The sequence below is a fragment of the Scyliorhinus torazame genome, chromosome 2 (genome assembly GCF_047496885.1).
Source record: "Scyliorhinus torazame isolate Kashiwa2021f chromosome 2, sScyTor2.1, whole genome shotgun sequence".
Classification (NCBI taxonomy): domain Eukaryota; kingdom Metazoa; phylum Chordata; class Chondrichthyes; order Carcharhiniformes; family Scyliorhinidae; genus Scyliorhinus; species Scyliorhinus torazame.
This window is the reverse complement of record NC_092708.1, coordinates 351,452,646-351,472,746: the sequence shown is the minus strand read 5'-3', so window position 1 is coordinate 351,472,746 and position 20,101 is coordinate 351,452,646. Positions and strand designations below refer to the sequence as shown.

General features: G+C 45.8%; 1 protein-coding gene across 1 annotated transcript in view; it reads left to right on the top strand.

Moving 5' to 3' along the window:
- fancm (FA complementation group M) overlaps positions 1 to 20,101 on the top strand; it is a 238,962-nt gene that overhangs the window by 12,431 nt on the left and 206,430 nt on the right. Inside the window, exons 2-3 of the mRNA XM_072491173.1 lie at positions 2,105 to 2,277; positions 2,373 to 2,450. Of these exons, the coding sequence (XP_072347274.1) occupies positions 2,105 to 2,277; positions 2,373 to 2,450 (251 nt within the window). The remainder of the gene's footprint in view (positions 1 to 2,104; positions 2,278 to 2,372; positions 2,451 to 20,101) is intronic.

The window sequence follows — 20,101 nt, the reverse complement described above, 5'->3', positions numbered from 1 at the left end:
AGTTCTACCTCCTTGGCCTTCTGGGTCTCCTTCAGCCCCTCGATCACCATCAGCATTTGCGCCAGCACCTCCTTTTTAAGCTCCTCCACGCAGCACCTGAGAAACTCCTGCTGGTCCGGCCCCCATGTTGCTCGATCTCTGCCATCTTGTTTTTTCCCCCTCGTTTCTGCCGCTGCTCCAAAGCCACTTTTCCCCCCGCTCCACTTTTGGTCCCCTCCATACACGATGGAAGGGGGACCTTGCTCTCACCTTCCCACACGGGAATCGGTCAAAAATTTCCGTTGGGGCTGCTCCGGAGAGCCCAAAAGTCCGTTCTAGCAGGAGCTGCCGAAATGTGCGGCTGAGCTCCGCATCGCCGCAACCGGAAGTCGTAAAAGGTGTTTTAAGTCGTATGGACGTTAAAAGGAAAGCTTAAAGGATTACTTAGTGTTGTATTCTTTGGGGGTTGTATTTGAATTAATGGTTGCTAAGATGTTCACTGTATGTTTTAAAAAGGTTAACTTGAGTTCATAGAATAATCATTGTTTTGCTTTAAAAAATACTTTTTCATTTCTGCTGTACCACACCTGTAGAGTGGGCCGTGTGCTCCCCGTACCACAATCTATTAAAAATTGTGGGTCAGGGGAACTCCATGACACACGTTGGGGTTCTCTAAACCCTGGCCCATAACAATGAGGGAGGCTATTATCCATCTAAATTTATTTTGTGAAAAAACATTTTATATAAAGTAAAATATCCCCAATTGTTCAGTGCAAAGCATCCTGCTGAAAATAAAGTCCCATTTGTGACCTTTATCAGGCCAATGCAAGTATGCTGCAGATATTGTAAAGATATTCCTCACCCAACATATTATTTTACATGGGACCAAGTAAAATTAGTGTGAGCAGAGCAGATTTCTTCATCCTTGAACAATAGTAATAATCGACAAAGTTCAAAATACGTGGCCAAAAGTACGTGGATTGCATGTACTTATAGAGGACTCAATGTTAGATACTAATTCTGGGTTTTATTGGGCTTGACACATGTTTCAGAATTATCGATTGGAAGCTGCTACAATTATTATGTGTTTTTTTAAATACAAATTTAGAGTACCCAATTCATTTTTTCCAATTATGGGGCAATTTAGCACCGCCAATCCACCTACCCTGCACATTTTTGTGTTGTGGGGGCGAAACCCACGCAAACACGGGGGGAATGTGCAAACTCCACACGGACAGTGACCCAGGGCCGGGATCGAACCTGGGACCTTGGCGCCGTGAGGCTGCATTGCTAACCACTGCACCACCGTGCTGCCCTACCATTATTATGTTTAATAGGATTTGAAAATCATAAGTTTTACATGTGAGCTTATTTTGGCTGCTGCAATGTGATTATTTATAAACATTCTTAAAAAAAAAATTTTTTTTAAGAGTACCCAAATATTGTTTTCCAATTTAGTCTGGCTAATCTACCTACCCTGCACATCTTTGGGTTTGTGGGGGTGAGACCTACACAGACATGGGGAGAACGTGCAAACTCCACATGGACTGTTACCCAAATTTATAAACATTCTTGCAAGTTATACCTTCTGACGGCTGAGAAATAAGTTACATGGTTTCCCTTTTTTAGAGATTCTTTTGCACCGTACCCTGGTTTGAGGGGGCAAGCAAATGATCTATTCCAAGATAGTATCACTTTTTAAAATGTAAGTTTATTCTGATAAATATCCCAATATTTGCGTGGCCATGACATCTTTACTGTCAAGAGCAGAGAACTGGGTAGTTAGTTTTCGGTGCTCTATAGCTGGCTATTGAGAGATATTAGACCCTGTCATTCAGAATTCGCCGTCCTGATATCTTTTTCTCTTCTCGTCCACAAGGAGATTTTACAACCTCTGCTTAGCATTCTGCCCCCTGAGTTTGTGTGTTTCAGAACGGAGCAGAATCGGAATCCAACCTACATTTGGAGTTTCTTTTTGTTGGTTACCGAATACACAGTGCCAATGTAATGCCCTGAAAATGCCATTTTTATTTAGAAGCCATCTAGGTATCTCCCTCTGTTCCTTTTTTATAAAAGTGCATGAACTAAAATTGATATTGAGCTGAGCATTCAATAACTTTTGCAGGACAAACACAGGCAGTGAATCGGCAGAATATTTGGAATGCCAAACGAGTTGTCTTCCTCACACCGCAGGTTATGATGAATGACCTTTCTCGTGAAGCTTGCCCAGCTGCTGATGTGAAGTGTTTGGTTGTGGATGAAGCTCACAAAGCATTAGGGAATCATGCTTACTGCCAGGTACGGTACTGCAAAGGCTGTGCACGTAGCTTCATCATATTATGTGGACTAAACGCTTGTAATTTTTCTTTTATCATTTCCTCTTTCTCTTGAAGGTTGTTCGGGAGCTATGTAATTATACACTTCAATTCCGTGTTCTGGCTTTGACTGCAACTCCGGGCAGTGACACGAAGGTTAGTTACTCATACACCTTTCACATTTTGATTTTAAAGTTCATTTTTCATTTTATGAAGACTGGGTTATTGCAATGTGCAAAGGAATTAAACATAGAAGAAAAATATTGAAGTTACACTTCAGGCTGGAGGGTATCCACATGCTTGACTTGGAGTCTTTGTAGTTTTTGTACTATAAAGCACTGATTGGATTTGACTTTTTGCTCTGTACTAAATTAAATCATTAAAATGGTTCTCCTTGGTATTTGTTATTGGAATACAAGTGAAGTACAAAATGTCTTTGCAAGCAACATTTGATGACAACTGTCATCAGAGGGATTCTGATGGAGTCAAAAGCGCTGCATTATAAATAAATGCATTAGCATTTAACTTGTCATTTTTAAAATCTTTCTTCCTGTTGCACAATTGGATTGAAATTCTGGGATATCTTGATTTAATCTTGATGTGTTGCTTTATTCAGCTACAGGTTTAATGCCATATTGGTATCCCCTACCATTGCTTAACACTGCAGTTAATTCCTAATTTATTCTGTAGATGTTTGGCTTTACTGTAGCTCATCTGTCAATCGCTGTCCTAAATGACACTACTTTTTTCACAGTATTTGGGCTACATGTACCAAAATATTAGAAACAAAATAATACACAGCATACCTTCACTGGAACTAGCCATTAAGGTTTTGACAAATTGATATAGATCAGAATGATAAATATGACCATATTTATGTGTCTTGTCTGTATGCAAGGTTGTGGGGGTGAGACCCACACAAACACGGGGAGAATGTGCAAACTCAACACTGACAGTGACCCGGAGCCAGGATCGAACCCAGGTCCTCAGTGCCGTGAGGCAGCAGTGCTAATCACTGCAGCACCGTGCATATAATCACAAGGCACTAGATCCTCTGTAGTATGTTTATTAACCTATCTGCAGATAGAAGTCCGATATCATTGCCACTGTGTTAAAATAAACTTGAGCTGTTTTTACACTGCGTAAGTAAGTGGAGTCCCAGGTTCGATTCGCGGCTTAGGTCACTGTCTGTGCGGAGTCTGCACATTCTCCCCGTGTGTGCGTGGGTTTCCTCTGTGTGCTCCAGTTTCCTCCCACAGTCCAAAGATGTGCAGGTTAGGTGGATTGGCCATGCTAAATTGCCCATAGTGTCCAAAATTGGGTGGGGTTATGGGGATAGGGTGGAGGTGTGGACCTTGGGTAGGGTGCTCTTTCCAAGAGCTGGTGCAGACTCGATGGGCCGAATGGCCTCCTTCTGCACTGTAAATTCTAAGATTCATGTCAGGAATGCTGGAAACCATTTTATAAATTAAAAACAGAAAATGCTGTGAAAACTCAGCAGGTCTGGCAGCATCTGTGGGGAGAGAAACAGTTAACGTTTCAAGTCTGTGAGACTTCTTTTGGGCTGCAGAAAGGTAGAAATGTGATGGATTTTATACTGTTGGAGAGAGAGAGGGTGGAGCAAAATAGAAGGTCAGGGGTAGAAATTTGACAAAGATGTCATGCACACAAGACAAAGAAGGAGGCACGGTGCTGCAGTGGTTAGCACTGCTGCCTCACGGCGCTGAGGACCTGGGTTCGATCCCGGCTTCCGGGTCGCTGTCCGTGTTGAGTTTTCACATTCTCCCCGTGTTTGTGTGGGTCTCACCCCCACAACCCAACGATGTGCAGGGTATTGGTTGGCCAAGCTAAATTGCCCCTTAATTGTAAAAGAAAAGAATTGGGTACTCTAAAAATTTTTTTTTTTTTTAAATACAAAGGGTTTGTTAAAGTTGAGGGATGGTGCTAACTGTGGCATAAAGGTCCGTTAACAGAATGTGTTTATAACTGACCAAAGGTCAGCGCTGTCTTCAGCAAAACAAGAGAACAGGTACAGAGTGGCTCTACGGGGCGGAAGGGAAAAACCTGTTTAAAAATTATCAAAATGTAGGAGGGAGTGCACAGTCTGAACTTGTTGAACTCCGTGTTAAGTCCGAAGTGCCTAATTGGAAGATGATGTGCTGTTTCTCTAGTTCGTGTTGGGCTTCACTGGAACATTGCAGTTGGCCAAGGACGGAAATGTGGGCATGGAGCTAGGTAGTGAATTTAAATGGCAAGCGGCAGGCAGGCCGAGGTCATACTTGCGGATTGAGTGATGATATGCAAAGCAGTCACCCAGTCAGTGTTTAGTCTCCCCAATTAAAGGAAAGTGGATTGTGAGCAATGAATACAGTGAACAAAATTGAAGAAGGTGTAATTGAAATGCTGCTTCACCTGAAAAGGAGTGTTTGAGGTTAGATGGAAGGGGGACAGACGTCACCTGCAATTGCATGGAAGGTGCCATGGGAAGGCATGAGGTGTTGGGGGTGATGGAGGAGTGGACCAGGGTGTCACGGACAGAACGATCCCTACGGAAGGTTGACGAGGAGATGAGGGGAAGATGTGTTTTGTGATGGTGTTTTGCTGGAGTTGGTGGAAATGGTGAAGGATAATCCTTTGAATGTGGAGGCTGGGGGGTGAAAAGAGAGGACGAGGGAACCCTATCATGGTTCTCGGAAGGAGGGGGAAGGCGGGGAGGGCAGAATTGGGGGAGATGAGTCGGATACGGTTGAAGGCCCTGTCAACCATTGTGGCGGGAAACCTCGGCTCAGACATGTAAGAAGCACCATTAATCCTATTAATTTGCTAAAAACAGCATCCCAGAAAAGCTAGGTTTAAAACAAAACAACTAACTGTAGCAAAAAACTTGCCAACATTGAGGGCATTTAAAAGTTTATTGGATAAGCATATGGATGATAATGGCATAGTGTAGGTTAGATGGCTTTTGTTTCGGTGCAACATCGTGGGCCGAAGGGCCTGTACTGCGCTGTATCGTTCTATGTTCTAAATCTTGACAGACTTTGTAGCTGGCTGTGTGAGATCCATGAATGAGAAGCACTAACATGGGTATTATTGTATGGGAGCAGATGAAATGAAATTGTAAGCTGCAGGAACATTAGAAGATTGGGTGGCTCATCAAGCTTATCCCAAGCCATCATGATGTAAATAATGACTTCTGATGTAACCTCCCACTTATCGGCATGTATTTTCCTGAGGTGAAAACTAATTAAACAAAAAGCTCTGGGGCTATTTAGGGGGAATAAATCTGGTAAATATCTCTCCAAATTCGACTGATAATCGAACTGAGTTCCAGGAAATTATCCTCACCATAAGGTACATGTCCAATGACTTATTTACCATGTCTGGTTTAGCCATCCACCACCAGATTGGACTGAACCACTTAAAACATCATTGAGTCCTGCTCTCATCTGCTAATTGCTCACTATTGCAGGATCATCCTGGAATTAATGATAACCCTGACTCTAGGCTTTAGAGAAGCATAGAATTAAGGGCAATTTGATTGAGGTTTATAAGATGATTATGTATTTTAAAGAATAAATTTAGAGTGTCCGATTCTTCTTTTTTTCCAATTTAGGGGCAATTTAGTGTGGCCAATCTTCCTACCCTGCACATCTTTGGGTTTGTGGGGGTGAGACCCACGCAGACATGGGAGAATTGCAAACTCCAGACGACCAGTGACCCGGGGCCGGGATCGAACCCGGATCCTCGCCGCTGTGAGGCAGCAGTGCTAACCACACCACCGTGCCGCCCAAGATGATTATAAAAGGAGGCGGATTCCTTTTGGGCTCCACAGGGACAGTGACCCAGGGCCCGGGGGGGTGGGTGACAGTTTTTGGATGTTGATGATGGGCATGTGGCTATGGGGAGTTGTTGGAGTTCGTTGTACATGTTCGCATTTCTTTGTTCTTGTTTGGAATGAGTGTTTCAAAAGTTGGGTTGGGTGGGAGGGGGGGGGGGGGGGAGCTCAATGTTATGAGGGGTTTTGTTTTTTGTGTTGTAACTGTTATGGGAAATATATAGCTCCCTGTTGGATTACCATGTTTTAAGGGTTTTGTATAATTTGTCTTTTTTCTGTTAGTATTTTTCTTCACACTGGTCGGGGGCAGCCCTGCCAGTTGGCGACTAAGCTAATGGGAGTGGAGTGGTGGGGGTAACTGCAGCTCATTATATTCGTTTGGTTTTAGATAATGAGCTTAGTGTTTTTGCCCTGTTTGGGGTTTGGCTCTGTAGAAGTAGGGTTTAGTGGTTTTTGTTCTGCTTACTGTCCTTTCTATGTACATTTGGGTCAGGTACTGCATGGGGTGGGGGGGGGGGGGGGGCTGCAGGGATAACGACAGATTTCTCTTTGTTTTGTCTTGCTGGTGGGTTTGGTGTCCATCTTGGGTAGATCTGGTGCCTGCATTCTCTAAGTAGATGTTGGATAACCCCTCTTAGTGGAAATGGCCGACTCCAGGTTGAGGGGGGGGGGGGGGAAGGGAGGCCCCCAAATGGGTTGGTCACCTGGAATGTCAGGGGGTTGAGTGGCCCAGTGAAAAGGTTGAGGGTATTTGCTCACCTTAAAAGAAATTAGAATGTTGATGTAATGTTTCTGCAGGAGACTCGTTTGCGGGTAAGGGACCAGACAAGGTGCGGAAGGGGTGGGTGGGTCAAGTATTTCACTCATGCTTTGATGGCAGGGACCCAGGGCAGCGGGGCAAATCTGAACAATAAATTTGCCTCCGTATGGAACATGATCACTAAGCCACCCCAGTACTTTCTCAATCTTGGCAGCCCAAAAATAAATCAATAAATTGGGTAATGCTAAACCACCCAACTATCAATCTCTCTGTAATTTGCGAGATATCTGATACCTTTTGTATCCTACGGATGTCCATGTTGTTTCACAGCCATGTGAGGCCACGGTGATGTCGATACAGCCTGCTCCCACAATAAATTAAATAAATGCCCAACTAATCAGTTTTGGTGGTAGTTCATGGGTAGATATTGCTCAGGCCGGCAGAAGAACTTTCTGATCTCCAAATGGTACCATGAAATATTTTATGTCCAGTTAGGAGTCAGGCTGGACTTCAGATAAACTTATGCTGCTTTGGAGTATACGCCTAGACTGTGTTCTCTAATGTGGAATGAGACTTGAATGCCAATTTTCTGTCTATGAACGGCTACCAAATGAGTCCTATTGACACTATAGCTAGAGGATGTTGAACATACAAGAATAAAACAAAATTCCAGTCCCTAATTGACACATCCCAATCTTGACTGGGTTGTTAGGAGTAGCATCATGATTAGGCAGTGCAGATGATTTTACCCTCGCCCAACTATTCAGATTTCCCTGCGTGAATACACCAACCAGTAGTGCCATTGGGCTACTCTAGTATTTGTACATAAAGATTTTTGAATGTCAAGACTGACCAAGCGGTAGTATTTCTTATTTACAATTGCTCGAGAATCTTTGCATCTTATGGGTTTATGGTAATGAGCAGGTATTGATAGTAACCTCCAAGCCTCAACCCTACCACCAATATCTTAAATCGAATTTAAACTTCTGTAAAGAGTACTTTGTACCATATCATTTTGAGTAATTTTATTCACAATAGCAGATCCTTAGTTATGCAACACCTTTAAAGAATAGATGCTGAGGCATAAAACAACATTTCGGAGGGCTAACCAAATGTTTGCCCAATGAATTCAGTTTTAATATAGTCTTGTTGGAGAAGATGAAAAATAGAAGGTAAGCATTATGGAGTGAATCCCAGAATGTGGAGTTGTTTATGTTCCTCTGAACTAGGGCCAAGAAAGTGGAAGTACTGTATTTAAATTTATAGCTTAACTAGGAAAATTAAATATTTGTACTCATAATTTTGAGTGATCATTCTAACCAAGAACAAAGAAAAGTACAGCACAGGAACAGGCCCTTCGGCCCTCCAAGCCTGTGCCGACCATGCTGCCCGTCTAAACTAAAATCTTCTACACTTCCTGGGTCCGTATCCCTCTATTCCCATCCTATTGATGTATTTGTCAAGATGCCCCTTAAATATCACTATCGTCCCTGCTTCCACCACCTCCTCCGGCAGCGGGTTCCAGGCACCCACTGCCCTCTGTGTAAAAAAACTTGCCTCGTACATCTCCTCTATACCTTGCCCCTCGCACCTTAAACCTATGCCCCTAGTAATTGACCCCTCTACCCTGGGAAAAAGCCTCTGACTATCCACTCTGTCTTTGCCCCTCATAATTTTGTAGAACTCTATCAAGTCGCCCCTCAACCTCCGTCGTTCCAGTGAGAACAAACCAAGTTTATTCAACCGCCCCTCATAGCTAATGCCCTCCATACCAGGCAACATCCAGGTAAATCTCTTCTGCACCCTCTCTAAAGTCTGGTTGTGTGGCGACCAGAATTGAACACTATACTCCAAGTGTGGCCTAACTAATGTTCTATACAGCTGCAACATGACTTGCCAATTCTTATACTCAATGCCCCGGCCAATGAAGGCAAGCATGCCGTATGCCTTCTTGACTACCTTCTCCACCTGTGTTGCCCCTTTAAGTAAGAAGTCTTACAACACCAGGTTGAAGTCCAACAGGTTTGTTTCGATGTCACTAGCTTTCGGAGTGCTGCTCCTTCCTCAGGTTAATGAAGAGGTATGTTCCAGAAACATATATATAGACAGATTCAAAGATGCCAGACAATGCTTGGAATATGAGCATTAGCAGGTAATTAAATCTTACAGATCCAGAGATGGGGTAACCCCAGGTTAAAGAGGTGTGAATTGTGTCAAGCCAGGACAGTTGGTAGGATTTTGCACGCCAGATGGTGGGGGATGAATGTAATGCGACATGAATCCCAGGTCCCAGCTGAGGCTGCACTCATGTGTGCGGAACTTGGCTATACGTTTCTGCTCGGCGATTCTGCGTTGTCAGGTGTCCTGAACGCCGCCTTGGAGAACGCTTACCCGGAGATCAGAGGCTGAATGCCCTTGACTGCTGAAGTGTTCCCCGACTGGAAGGGAACATTCCTACCTGGTGATTGTCGCGCGATGTCCGTTCATTCGTTGTCGCAGCGTCTGCATGGTCTCGCCAATGTACCATGCTTCGGGACATCCTTTCCTGCAGCGTATGAGGTAGACAACGTTGGCAGAGTCGCACGAGTATGTACCGCATACCTGGTGGGTGGTGTTCTCGCGTGTAATGGTGGTATCCATGTCGATGATCTGGCACGTCTTGCAGAGATTGCCATGGCAGGGTTGTGTGGTGTCATGGTCGCTGTTCTGAAGGCTGGGTAGTTTGCTGCAAACAATGGTTTGTTTGAGGTTGCGCGGTTGTTTGAAGGCAAGTAGTGGGGGTGTGAGGATGACCTTGGCAAGATGTTCATCTTCATCGATGACGTGTTGAAGGCTGTGAAGAAGATGTCGTAGTTTCTCCGCTCCGGGAAAATACTGGACGACGAAGGGTATTCTGTCGGTTGTGTCCAATGTTTGTCTTCTGAGGAGGTCGGTGCGGCTCTCAAGACCAACCGCAGCATCGTCATCAAACCAGCAGACAAAGGAGGGGCCACTGTCATACTGAACAGAACGGACTACTGCAACGAAGTATACCGACAACTGAACAACCAAGTACACTACAGACAGTTACCCGCAGATTTGACCAAGGAACACATCCGCCAACTTAACAGACTGATCAAGACCTTGGATCCAGATCTTCAGAGCACCCTATGTGCTCTCATCCCACGTATTCCCCGCAATGGAGATCTCTACTGCCTCCTGAAAATACACAAGGCCAACACACCAGGCCGTCCTATTGTTTCAGGCCCTGTGTGAGAACCTCTCTGGCTACATCGAGGGCATCTTGAAACCCATCGTACAAGGTACACCCAGCTTCTGTCGCGACACGACGGACTTCCTACAGAAACTCAGCACCCATGGACCAGTTGAACCAGGAACATTCCTCGTCACAATGGACTTCTCGGCACTGTACACCAGCATCCCCCATGACGACGGTATTGCTGCAACAGCCTCAGTACTCAACACCGACAACTGCCAATCTCCAGACACAATTCTGCAACTCATCCGCTTCATTCTGGATCACAACGTCTTCACCTTCGTCAACAAGTTCTTCATCCAGATGCACGGAACAGCCATGGGGACCAAATTCGCACCCCAATACGCCAACATCTTCATGCACAAGTTTGAACAAGACCTACTCCGGGTTTTCCTCGGGGCACTTGAAAAAGGAAGAACATAAACATATGGGAGAGTCAATATGTGTGGGAGGAACCCATTGTACAAGTTCTGTATTATGTTGGATTGATATGTTTATGTTTGGTTCTGTTCCTTCTCTTTTTCTTTTCTGTTACGGGGGGAGGGGCTTTAATTGGTTGAAAAGTTTTGTTGGAAACACTTTGAATAAACATATTTGAAAAAAAAGACCACCTCACCGCACAGGACCTTCAACCGACGTTATACACCAGATACATCGATGACATTTTTTTCCTTTGGACCCACGCGAAGAATCACTGAAACGACTACACGATGACATCAATAAGTTCCATCCAACCATCAGACTCACCATGGACTACTCTCCAAAATCAGTTGCATTCTTGGACACACTCGTCTCCATCAAGGACGGTCACCTCAGCACTTCGCTTTACCGCAAACCCACGGATAACCTCACGATGCTCCACTTCTCCAGCTTCCACCCTAAACACATTAAAGAAGCCATCCCCTATGGACAAGCTCTCCGTATACACAGGATCTGCTCAGACGAGGAGGAGCGTAACAGACATCTACAGACGTTGAAAGATGCCCTCGTACGAACGGGATATGGCGCTCGACTCATCGATCGACAGTTCTAACGCGCCATAGCAAAAAACCGCACCGACCTCCTCAGAAGACAAACATGGGACACAACCGACAGAATACCCTTCGTCGTCCAGTACTTTCCCGGAGCGGAGAAACTACGACATCTTCTTCACAGCCTTCAACATGTCAGCGATGAAGATGAACATCTTGCCAAGGTCATCCCCACTACTTGCCTTCAAACAACTGCGCAACCTCAGACAAACCATTGTTTGCAGCAAACTACCCAGCCTTCAGAACAGTGACCACGACACCACACAACCATGCCATGGCAATCTCTGCAAGATGTGCCAGATCATCGACATGGATATCACCATTACACGTGAGAACACCACCCACCAGGTACGCGGTACATACTCGTGCGACTCGGCCAACGTTGTCTACCTCATTCGCTGCAGGAAAGGATGTCCCGAAGCGTGGTACATTGGCGAGACCATGCAGACGCTGCGACAACGAATGAACGGACATCGCGTGACAATCACCAGGCAGGAATGTTCCCTTCCAGTCGGGGAACACTTCAGCAGTCAAGGGCATTCGGCCTCTGATCTCCGGGTCAGCATTCTCCAAGGAGGCCTTCAGAACGCCTGACAACGCAGAATCGCCGAGCAGAAACGTATAGCCAAGTTCCGCACACATGAGTGCGGCCTCAACCGGGACCTGGGATTCATGTCGCATTACATTCATCCCCCACCATCTGGCCTGCAAAATCCTACCAACTGTCCTGGCTTGACACAATCCACACCTCTTTAACCTGGAGGGGGGGGGGGGGCTGCAGGGATAACGACAGATTTCTCTTTGTTTTGTCTTGCTGGTGGGTTTGGTGTCCATCTTGGGTAGATCTGGTGCCTGCATTCTCTAAGTAGATGTTGGATAACCCCTCTTGGTGGAAATGGCCGACTCCAGGTTGAGGGGGGGGGGGGGAAGGGAGGCCCCCAAATGGGTTGGTCACCTGGAATGTCAGGGGGTTGAGTGGCCCAGTGAAAAGGTTGAGGGTATTTGCTCACCTTAAAAGAAATTGGAATGTTGATGTAATGTTTCTGCAGGAGACTCGTTTGCGGGTAAGGGACCAGACAAGGTGCGGAAGGGGTGGGTGGGTCAAGTATTTCACTCATGCTTTGATGGCAGGGACCCAGGGCAGCGGGGCAAATCTGAACAATAAATTTGCCTCCGTATGGAACATGATCACTAAGCCACCCCAGTACTTTCTCAATCTTGGCAGCCCAAAAATAAATCAATAAATTGGGTAATGCTAAACCACCCAACTATCAATCTCTCTGTAATTTGCGAGATATCTGATACCTTTTGTATCCTACGGATGTCCATGTTGTTTCACAGCCATGTGAGGCCACGGTGATGTCGATACAGCCTGCTCCCACAATAAATTAAATAAATGCCCAACTAATCAGTTTTGGTGGTAGTTCATGGGTAGATATTGCTCAGGCCGGCAGAAGAACTTTCTGATCTCCAAATGGTACCATGAAATATTTTATGTCCAGTTAGGAGTCAGGCTGGACTTCAGATAAACTTATGCTGCTTTGGAGTATACGCCTAGACTGTGTTCTCTAATGTGGAATGAGACTTGAATGCCAATTTTCTGTCTATGAACGGCTACCAAATGAGTCCTATTGACACTATAGCTAGAGGATGTTGAACATACAAGAATAAAACAAAATTCCAGTCCCTAATTGACACATCCCAATCTTGACTGGGTTGTTAGGAGTAGCATCATGATTAGGCAGTGCAGATGATTTTACCCTCGCCCAACTATTCAGATTTCCCTGCGTGAATACACCAACCAGTAGTGCCATTGGGCTACTCTAGTATTTGTACATAAAGATTTTTGAATGTCAAGACTGACCAAGCGGTAGTATTTCTTATTTACAATTGCTCGAGAATCTTTGCATCTTATGGGTTTATGGTAATGAGCAGGTATTGATAGTAACCTCCAAGCCTCAACCCTACCACCAATATCTTAAATCGAATTTAAACTTCTGTAAAGAGTACTTTGTACCATATCATTTTGAGTAATTTTATTCACAATAGCAGATCCTTAGTTATGCAACACCTTTAAAGAATAGATGCTGAGGCATAAAACAACATTTCGGAGGGCTAACCAAATGTTTGCCCAATGAATTCAGTTTTAATATAGTCTTGTTGGAGAAGATGAAAAATAGAAGGTAAGCATTATGGAGTGAATCCCAGAATGTGGAGTTGTTTATGTTCCTCTGAACTAGGGCCAAGAAAGTGGAAGTACTGTATTTAAATTTATAGCTTAACTAGGAAAATTAAATATTTGTACTCATAATTTTGAGTGATCATTCTAACCAAGAACAAAGAAAAGTACAGCACAGGAACAGGCCCTTCGGCCCTCCAAGCCTGTGCCGACCATGCTGCCCGTCTAAACTAAAATCTTCTACACTTCCTGGGTCCGTATCCCTCTATTCCCATCCTATTGATGTATTTGTCAAGATGCCCCTTAAATATCACTATCGTCCCTGCTTCCACCACCTCCTCCGGCAGCGGGTTCCAGGCACCCACTGCCCTCTGTGTAAAAAAACTTGCCTCGTACATCTCCTCTATACCTTGCCCCTCGCACCTTAAACCTATGCCCCTAGTAATTGACCCCTCTACCCTGGGAAAAAGCCTCTGACTATCCACTCTGTCTTTGCCCCTCATAATTTTGTAGAACTCTATCAAGTCGCCCCTCAACCTCCGTCGTTCCAGTGAGAACAAACCAAGTTTATTCAACCGCCCCTCATAGCTAATGCCCTCCATACCAGGCAACATCCAGGTAAATCTCTTCTGCACCCTCTCTAAAGTCTGGTTGTGTGGCGACCAGAATTGAACACTATACTCCAAGTGTGGCCTAACTAATGTTCTATACAGCTGCAACATGACTTGCCAATTCTTATACTCAATGCCCCGGCCAATGAAGGCAAGCATGCCGTATGCCTTCTTGACTACCTTCTCCACCTGTGTTGCCCCTTTAAGTAAGAAGTCTTACAACACCAGGTTGAAGTCCAACAGGTTTGTTTCGATGTCACTAGCTTTCGGAGTGCTGCTCCTTCCTCAGGTTAATGAAGAGGTATGTTCCAGAAACATATATATAGACAGATTCAAAGATGCCAGACAATGCTTGGAATATGAGCATTAGCAGGTAATTAAATCTTACAGATCCAGAGATGGGGTAACCCCAGGTTAAAGAGGTGTGAATTGTGTCAAGCCAGGACAGTTGGTAGGATTTTGCACGCCAGATGGTGGGGGATGAATGTAATGCGACATGAATCCCAGGTCCCAGCTGAGGCTGCACTCATGTGTGCGGAACTTGGCTATACGTTTCTGCTCGGCGATTCTGCGTTGTCAGGTGTCCTGAACGCCGCCTTGGAGAACGCTTACCCGGAGATCAGAGGCTGAATGCCCTTGACTGCTGAAGTGTTCCCCGACTGGAAGGGAACATTCCTACCTGGTGATTGTCGCGCGATGTCCGTTCATTCGTTGTCGCAGCGTCTGCATGGTCTCGCCAATGTACCATGCTTCGGGACATCCTTTCCTGCAGCGTATGAGGTAGACAACGTTGGCAGAGTCGCACGAGTATGTACCGCGTACCTGGTGGGTGGTGTTCTCGCGTGTAATGGTGGTATCCATGTCGATGATCTGGCACGTCTTGCAGAGATTGCCATGGCAGGGTTGTGTGGTGTCATGGTCGCTGTTCTGAAGGCTGGGTAGTTTGCTGCAAACAATGGTTTGTTTGAGGTTGCGCGGTTGTTTGAAGGCAAGTAGTGGGGGTGTGAGGATGACCTTGGCAAGATGTTCATCTTCATCGATGACGTGTTGAAGGCTGTGAAGAAGATGTCGTAGTTTCTCCGCTCCGGGAAAATACTGGACGACGAAGGGTATTCTGTCGGTTGTGTCCAATGTTTGTCTTCTGAGGAGGTCGGTGCGGCTCTCAAGACCAACCGCAGCATCGTCATCAAACCAGCAGACAAAGGAGGGGCCACTGTCATACTGAACAGAACGGACTACTGCAACGAAGTATACCGACAACTGAACAACCAAGTACACTACAGACAGTTACCCGCAGATTTGACCAAGGAACACATCCGCCAACTTAACAGACTGATCAAGACCTTGGATCCAGATCTTCAGAGCACCCTATGTGCTCTCATCCCACGTATTCCCCGCAATGGAGATCTCTACTGCCTCCTGAAAATACACAAGGCCAACACACCAGGCCGTCCTATTGTTTCAGGCCCTGTGTGAGAACCTCTCTGGCTACATCGAGGGCATCTTGAAACCCATCGTACAAGGTACACCCAGCTTCTGTCGCGACACGACGGACTTCCTACAGAAACTCAGCACCCATGGACCAGTTGAACCAGGAACATTCCTCGTCACAATGGACTTCTCGGCACTCTACACCAGCATCCCCCATGACGACGGTATTGCTGCAACAGCCTCAGTACTCAACACCGACAACTGCCAATCTCCAGACACAATTCTGCAACTCATCCGCTTCATTCTGGATCACAACGTCTTCACCTTCGTCAACAAGTTCTTCATCCAGATGCACGGAACAGCCATGGGGACCAAATTCGCACCCCAATACGCCAACATCTTCATACACAAGTTTGAACAAGACCTACTCCGGGTTTTCCTCGGGGCACTTGAAAAAGGAAGAACATAAACATATGGGAGAGTCAATATGTGTGGGAGGAACCCATTGTACAAGTTCTGTATTATGTTGGATTGATATGTTTATGTTTGGTTCTGTTCCTTCTCTTTTTCTTTTCTGTTACGGGGGGAGGGGCTTTAATTGGTTGAAAAGTTTTGTTGGAAACACTTTGAATAAACATATTTGAAAAAAAAGACCACCTCACCGCACAGGACCTTCAACCGACGTTATACACCAGATACATCGATGACATTTTTTTCCTTTGGACCCACGCGAAGAATCACTGAAACGACTACACGATGACATCAATAAGTTCCATCCAACCATCAGACTCACCATGGACTACTCTCCAAAATCAGTTGCATTCTTGGACACACTCGTCTCCATCAAGGACGGTCACCTCAGCACTTCGCTTTACCGCAAACCCACGGATAACCTCACGATGCTCCACTTCTCCAGCTTCCACCCTAAACACATTAAAGAAGCCATCCCCTATGGACAAGCTCTCCGTATACACAGGATCTGCTCAGACGAGGAGGAGCGTAACAGACATCTACAGACGTTGAAAGATGCCCTCGTACGAACGGGATATGGCGCTCGACTCATCGATCGACAGTTCTAACGCGCCATAGCAAAAAACCGCACCGACCTCCTCAGAAGACAAACATGGGACACAACCGACAGAATACCCTTCGTCGTCCAGTACTTTCCCGGAGCGGAGAAACTACGACATCTTCTTCACAGCCTTCAACATGTCAGCGATGAAGATGAACATCTTGCCAAGGTCATCCCCACTACTTGCCTTCAAACAACTGCGCAACCTCAGACAAACCATTGTTTGCAGCAAACTACCCAGCCTTCAGAACAGTGACCACGACACCACACAACCATGCCATGGCAATCTCTGCAAGATGTGCCAGATCATCGACATGGATATCACCATTACACGTGAGAACACCACCCACCAGGTACGCGGTACATACTCGTGCGACTCGGCCAACGTTGTCTACCTCATTCGCTGCAGGAAAGGATGTCCCGAAGCGTGGTACATTGGCGAGACCATGCAGACGCTGCGACAACGAATGAACGGACATCGCGTGACAATCACCAGGCAGGAATGTTCCCTTCCAGTCGGGGAACACTTCAGCAGTCAAGGGCATTCGGCCTCTGATCTCCGGGTCAGCATTCTCCAAGGAGGCCTTCAGAACGCCTGACAACGCAGAATCGCCGAGCAGAAACGTATAGCCAAGTTCCGCACACATGAGTGCGGCCTCAACCGGGACCTGGGATTCATGTCGCATTACATTCATCCCCCACCATCTGGCCTGCAAAATCCTACCAACTGTCCTGGCTTGACACAATCCACACCTCTTTAACCTGGGGTCACCCCATCTCTGGATCTGTAAAGATTTAATCACCTGTTAATGCTCACATTCCAAGCATTGTCTGGCACCTTTGAATCTGTCTATATATATATATACATATGTTTCTGGAACATACCTCTTCATTCACCTGAGGAAGGAGCAGCGCTCCGAAAGCTAGTGACATCGAAACAAACCTGTTGGACTTTAACCTGGTATTGTAAGACTTCTTACTGTGCTCACCCCAGTCCAACGCCGGCATCTCCACATCATGGCCCCTTTCAGTGACCTGTGAACCTGTACACCTAGATCTCTCTGACTTTCAATACTCTTGAGGGTTCTACCATTCACTGTATATTCCCTACCTGCATTAGACCTTCTAAAATGCATTACCTCACATTTGTCCGGATAAAACTCCATCTGCCATCTCTCCGCCCAAGTCTGCAAACGATCTAAATCCTGCTGTATCCTCTGACAGTCCTCATCGCTATCCGCAATTCCACCAACCTTTGTGTCGTCTGCAAACTTAATAATTAGACCAGTTAACATTTTCCTCCAAATCATTTATATATACTACGAACAGTAAAGGTCCCAGCACTGATCCCTGCGGAACGCCACTACAAAGAACAAAGAAATGTACAGCACAGGAACAGGCCCTTCGGCCCTCCAAGCCCGTGCCGACCATACTGCCCGACTAAACTACAATCTTCTACACTTCCTGGGTCCGTATCCTTCTATTCCCATCCTATTCATATATTTGTCAAGATGCCCCTTAAATGTCCCTATCGTCCCTGCTTCCACTACCTCCTCCGGTAGTGAGTTCCAGTCACCCACTACCCTCTGCGTAAAAAACTTGCCTCGTACATCTACTCTAAACCTTGCCCCTCTCACCTTAAACCTATGCCCCCTAGTAATTGACCCCTCTACCCTGGGGAAAAGCCTCTGACTATCCACTCGGTCTATGCCCCTCATAATTTTGTATACCTCTATCAGGTCTCCCCTCAACCTCCTTCGTTCCAGTGAGAACAAACCGAGTTTATTCAATCGCTCCTCATAGCTTATGCCCTCCATACTAGGCAACATTCTGGTAAATCTCTTCTGCACCCTCTCTAAAGCCTCCACATCCTTCTGGTAGTGTGGCGACCAGAATTGAACACTATACTCCAAGTGTGGCCTAACTAAGGTTCTATACAGCTGCAACATGACTTGCCAATTCTTATACTCAATGCCCCGGCCAATGAAGGCAAGCATGCCGTATGCCTTCTTGACTACCTTCTCCACCTGTGTTGCCCCTTTCAATGACCTGTGGACCTGTACTCCTAGATCTCTTTGACTTTCAATACTCTTGAGGGTTCTACCATTCACTGTATATTCCCTACCTGCATTAGCCCTTCCAAAATGCATTACCTCACATTTGTCCGGATTAAACTCCATCTGCCATCTCTCCGCCCAAGTCTCCAGACAATCTAAATCCTGTTGTATCCTCCGACAGTCCTCATCGCTATCCGCAATTCCACCAACCTTTGTGTCGTCTGCAAACTTACTAATCAGACCAGTTACATTTTCCTCCAAATTATTTATATATACTACAAAGAGCAAAGGTCCCAGCACTGATCCCTGTGGAACACCACTGGTCACAGCCCTCCAATTAGAAAAGCATCCCTCCATTGCTACCCTCTGCCTTCTATGGCCTAGCCAGTTCTGTATCCACCTTGCCAGTTCACCCCTGATCCCGTGTGACTTCACCTTTTGTACTAGTCTACCATGAGGGACCTTGTCAAAGGCCTTACTGAAGTCCATATAGACAACATCTACTGCCCTACCTGCATCAATCATCTTAGTGATCTCCTCGAAAAACTCTATCAAGTTAGTGAGACACGACCTCCCCTTCACAAAACCGTGCTGCCTCTCACTAATACGTCCATTTGCTTCCAAATGGGAGTAGATCCTGTCTCGAAGAATTCTCTCCAGTAATTTCCCTACCACTGAAGGAAGGCTCACCGGCCTGTAGTTCCCGGGATTATCCTTGCTACCCTTCTTAAACAGAGGAACAACATTGGCTATTCTCCAGTCCTCCGGGACATCCCCTGAAGACAGCGAGGATCCAAAGATTTCTGTCAAGGCCTCAGCAATTTCCTCTCCAGCCTCCTTCAGTATTCTGGGGTAGATCCCATCAGGCCCTGGGGACTTATCTACCTTAATATTTTTTAAGACACCCAACGCCTCGTCTTTTTGGATCACAATGTGACCCAGGCTATCTACACCCCCTTCTCCAGACTCAACATCTACCAATTCCTTCTCTTTGGTGAATACTGATGCAAAGTATTCATTTAGTACCTTGCCCATTTCCTCTGGCTCCACACATAGATTCCCTTGCCTATCCTTCAGTGGGCCAACCCTTTCCCTGGCTACCCTCTTGCTTTTTATGTACGTGTCTTGCTTTTTATGTACTAGTCACAGCCCTCCAATTAGTAAAGCATCCTTCCATTGCTACTCTCTGCCTTCTATGACCTAGCCAGTTCTGTATCCACCTTGCCAGCTCACCCCTGATCCCGTGTGACCTCACCTTTTGTACCAGTCTACCATGAGGGACCTTGTCAAAGGCCTTTACTGAAGTCCATATAGACAACATCCACTGCCCTACCTGCATCAATCATCTTTGTGACCTCTTCGAAAAACTCTTATCAAGTTCGTGAGACACGACCTCCCCGTCACAAAACCATGAAATCCCAATTAAATAAATTAAAGTATAATATATAGAAATAAATTGAGTAGCTAAAGTAAACATTGGTCCCTTAGAGGATGAGACTGGGGAATTGGTAATGGAAAACAAAGAAATGACAGAGACTTTGAGCGTGCATCGTAGATAGCAGTTTATAAGCCAAC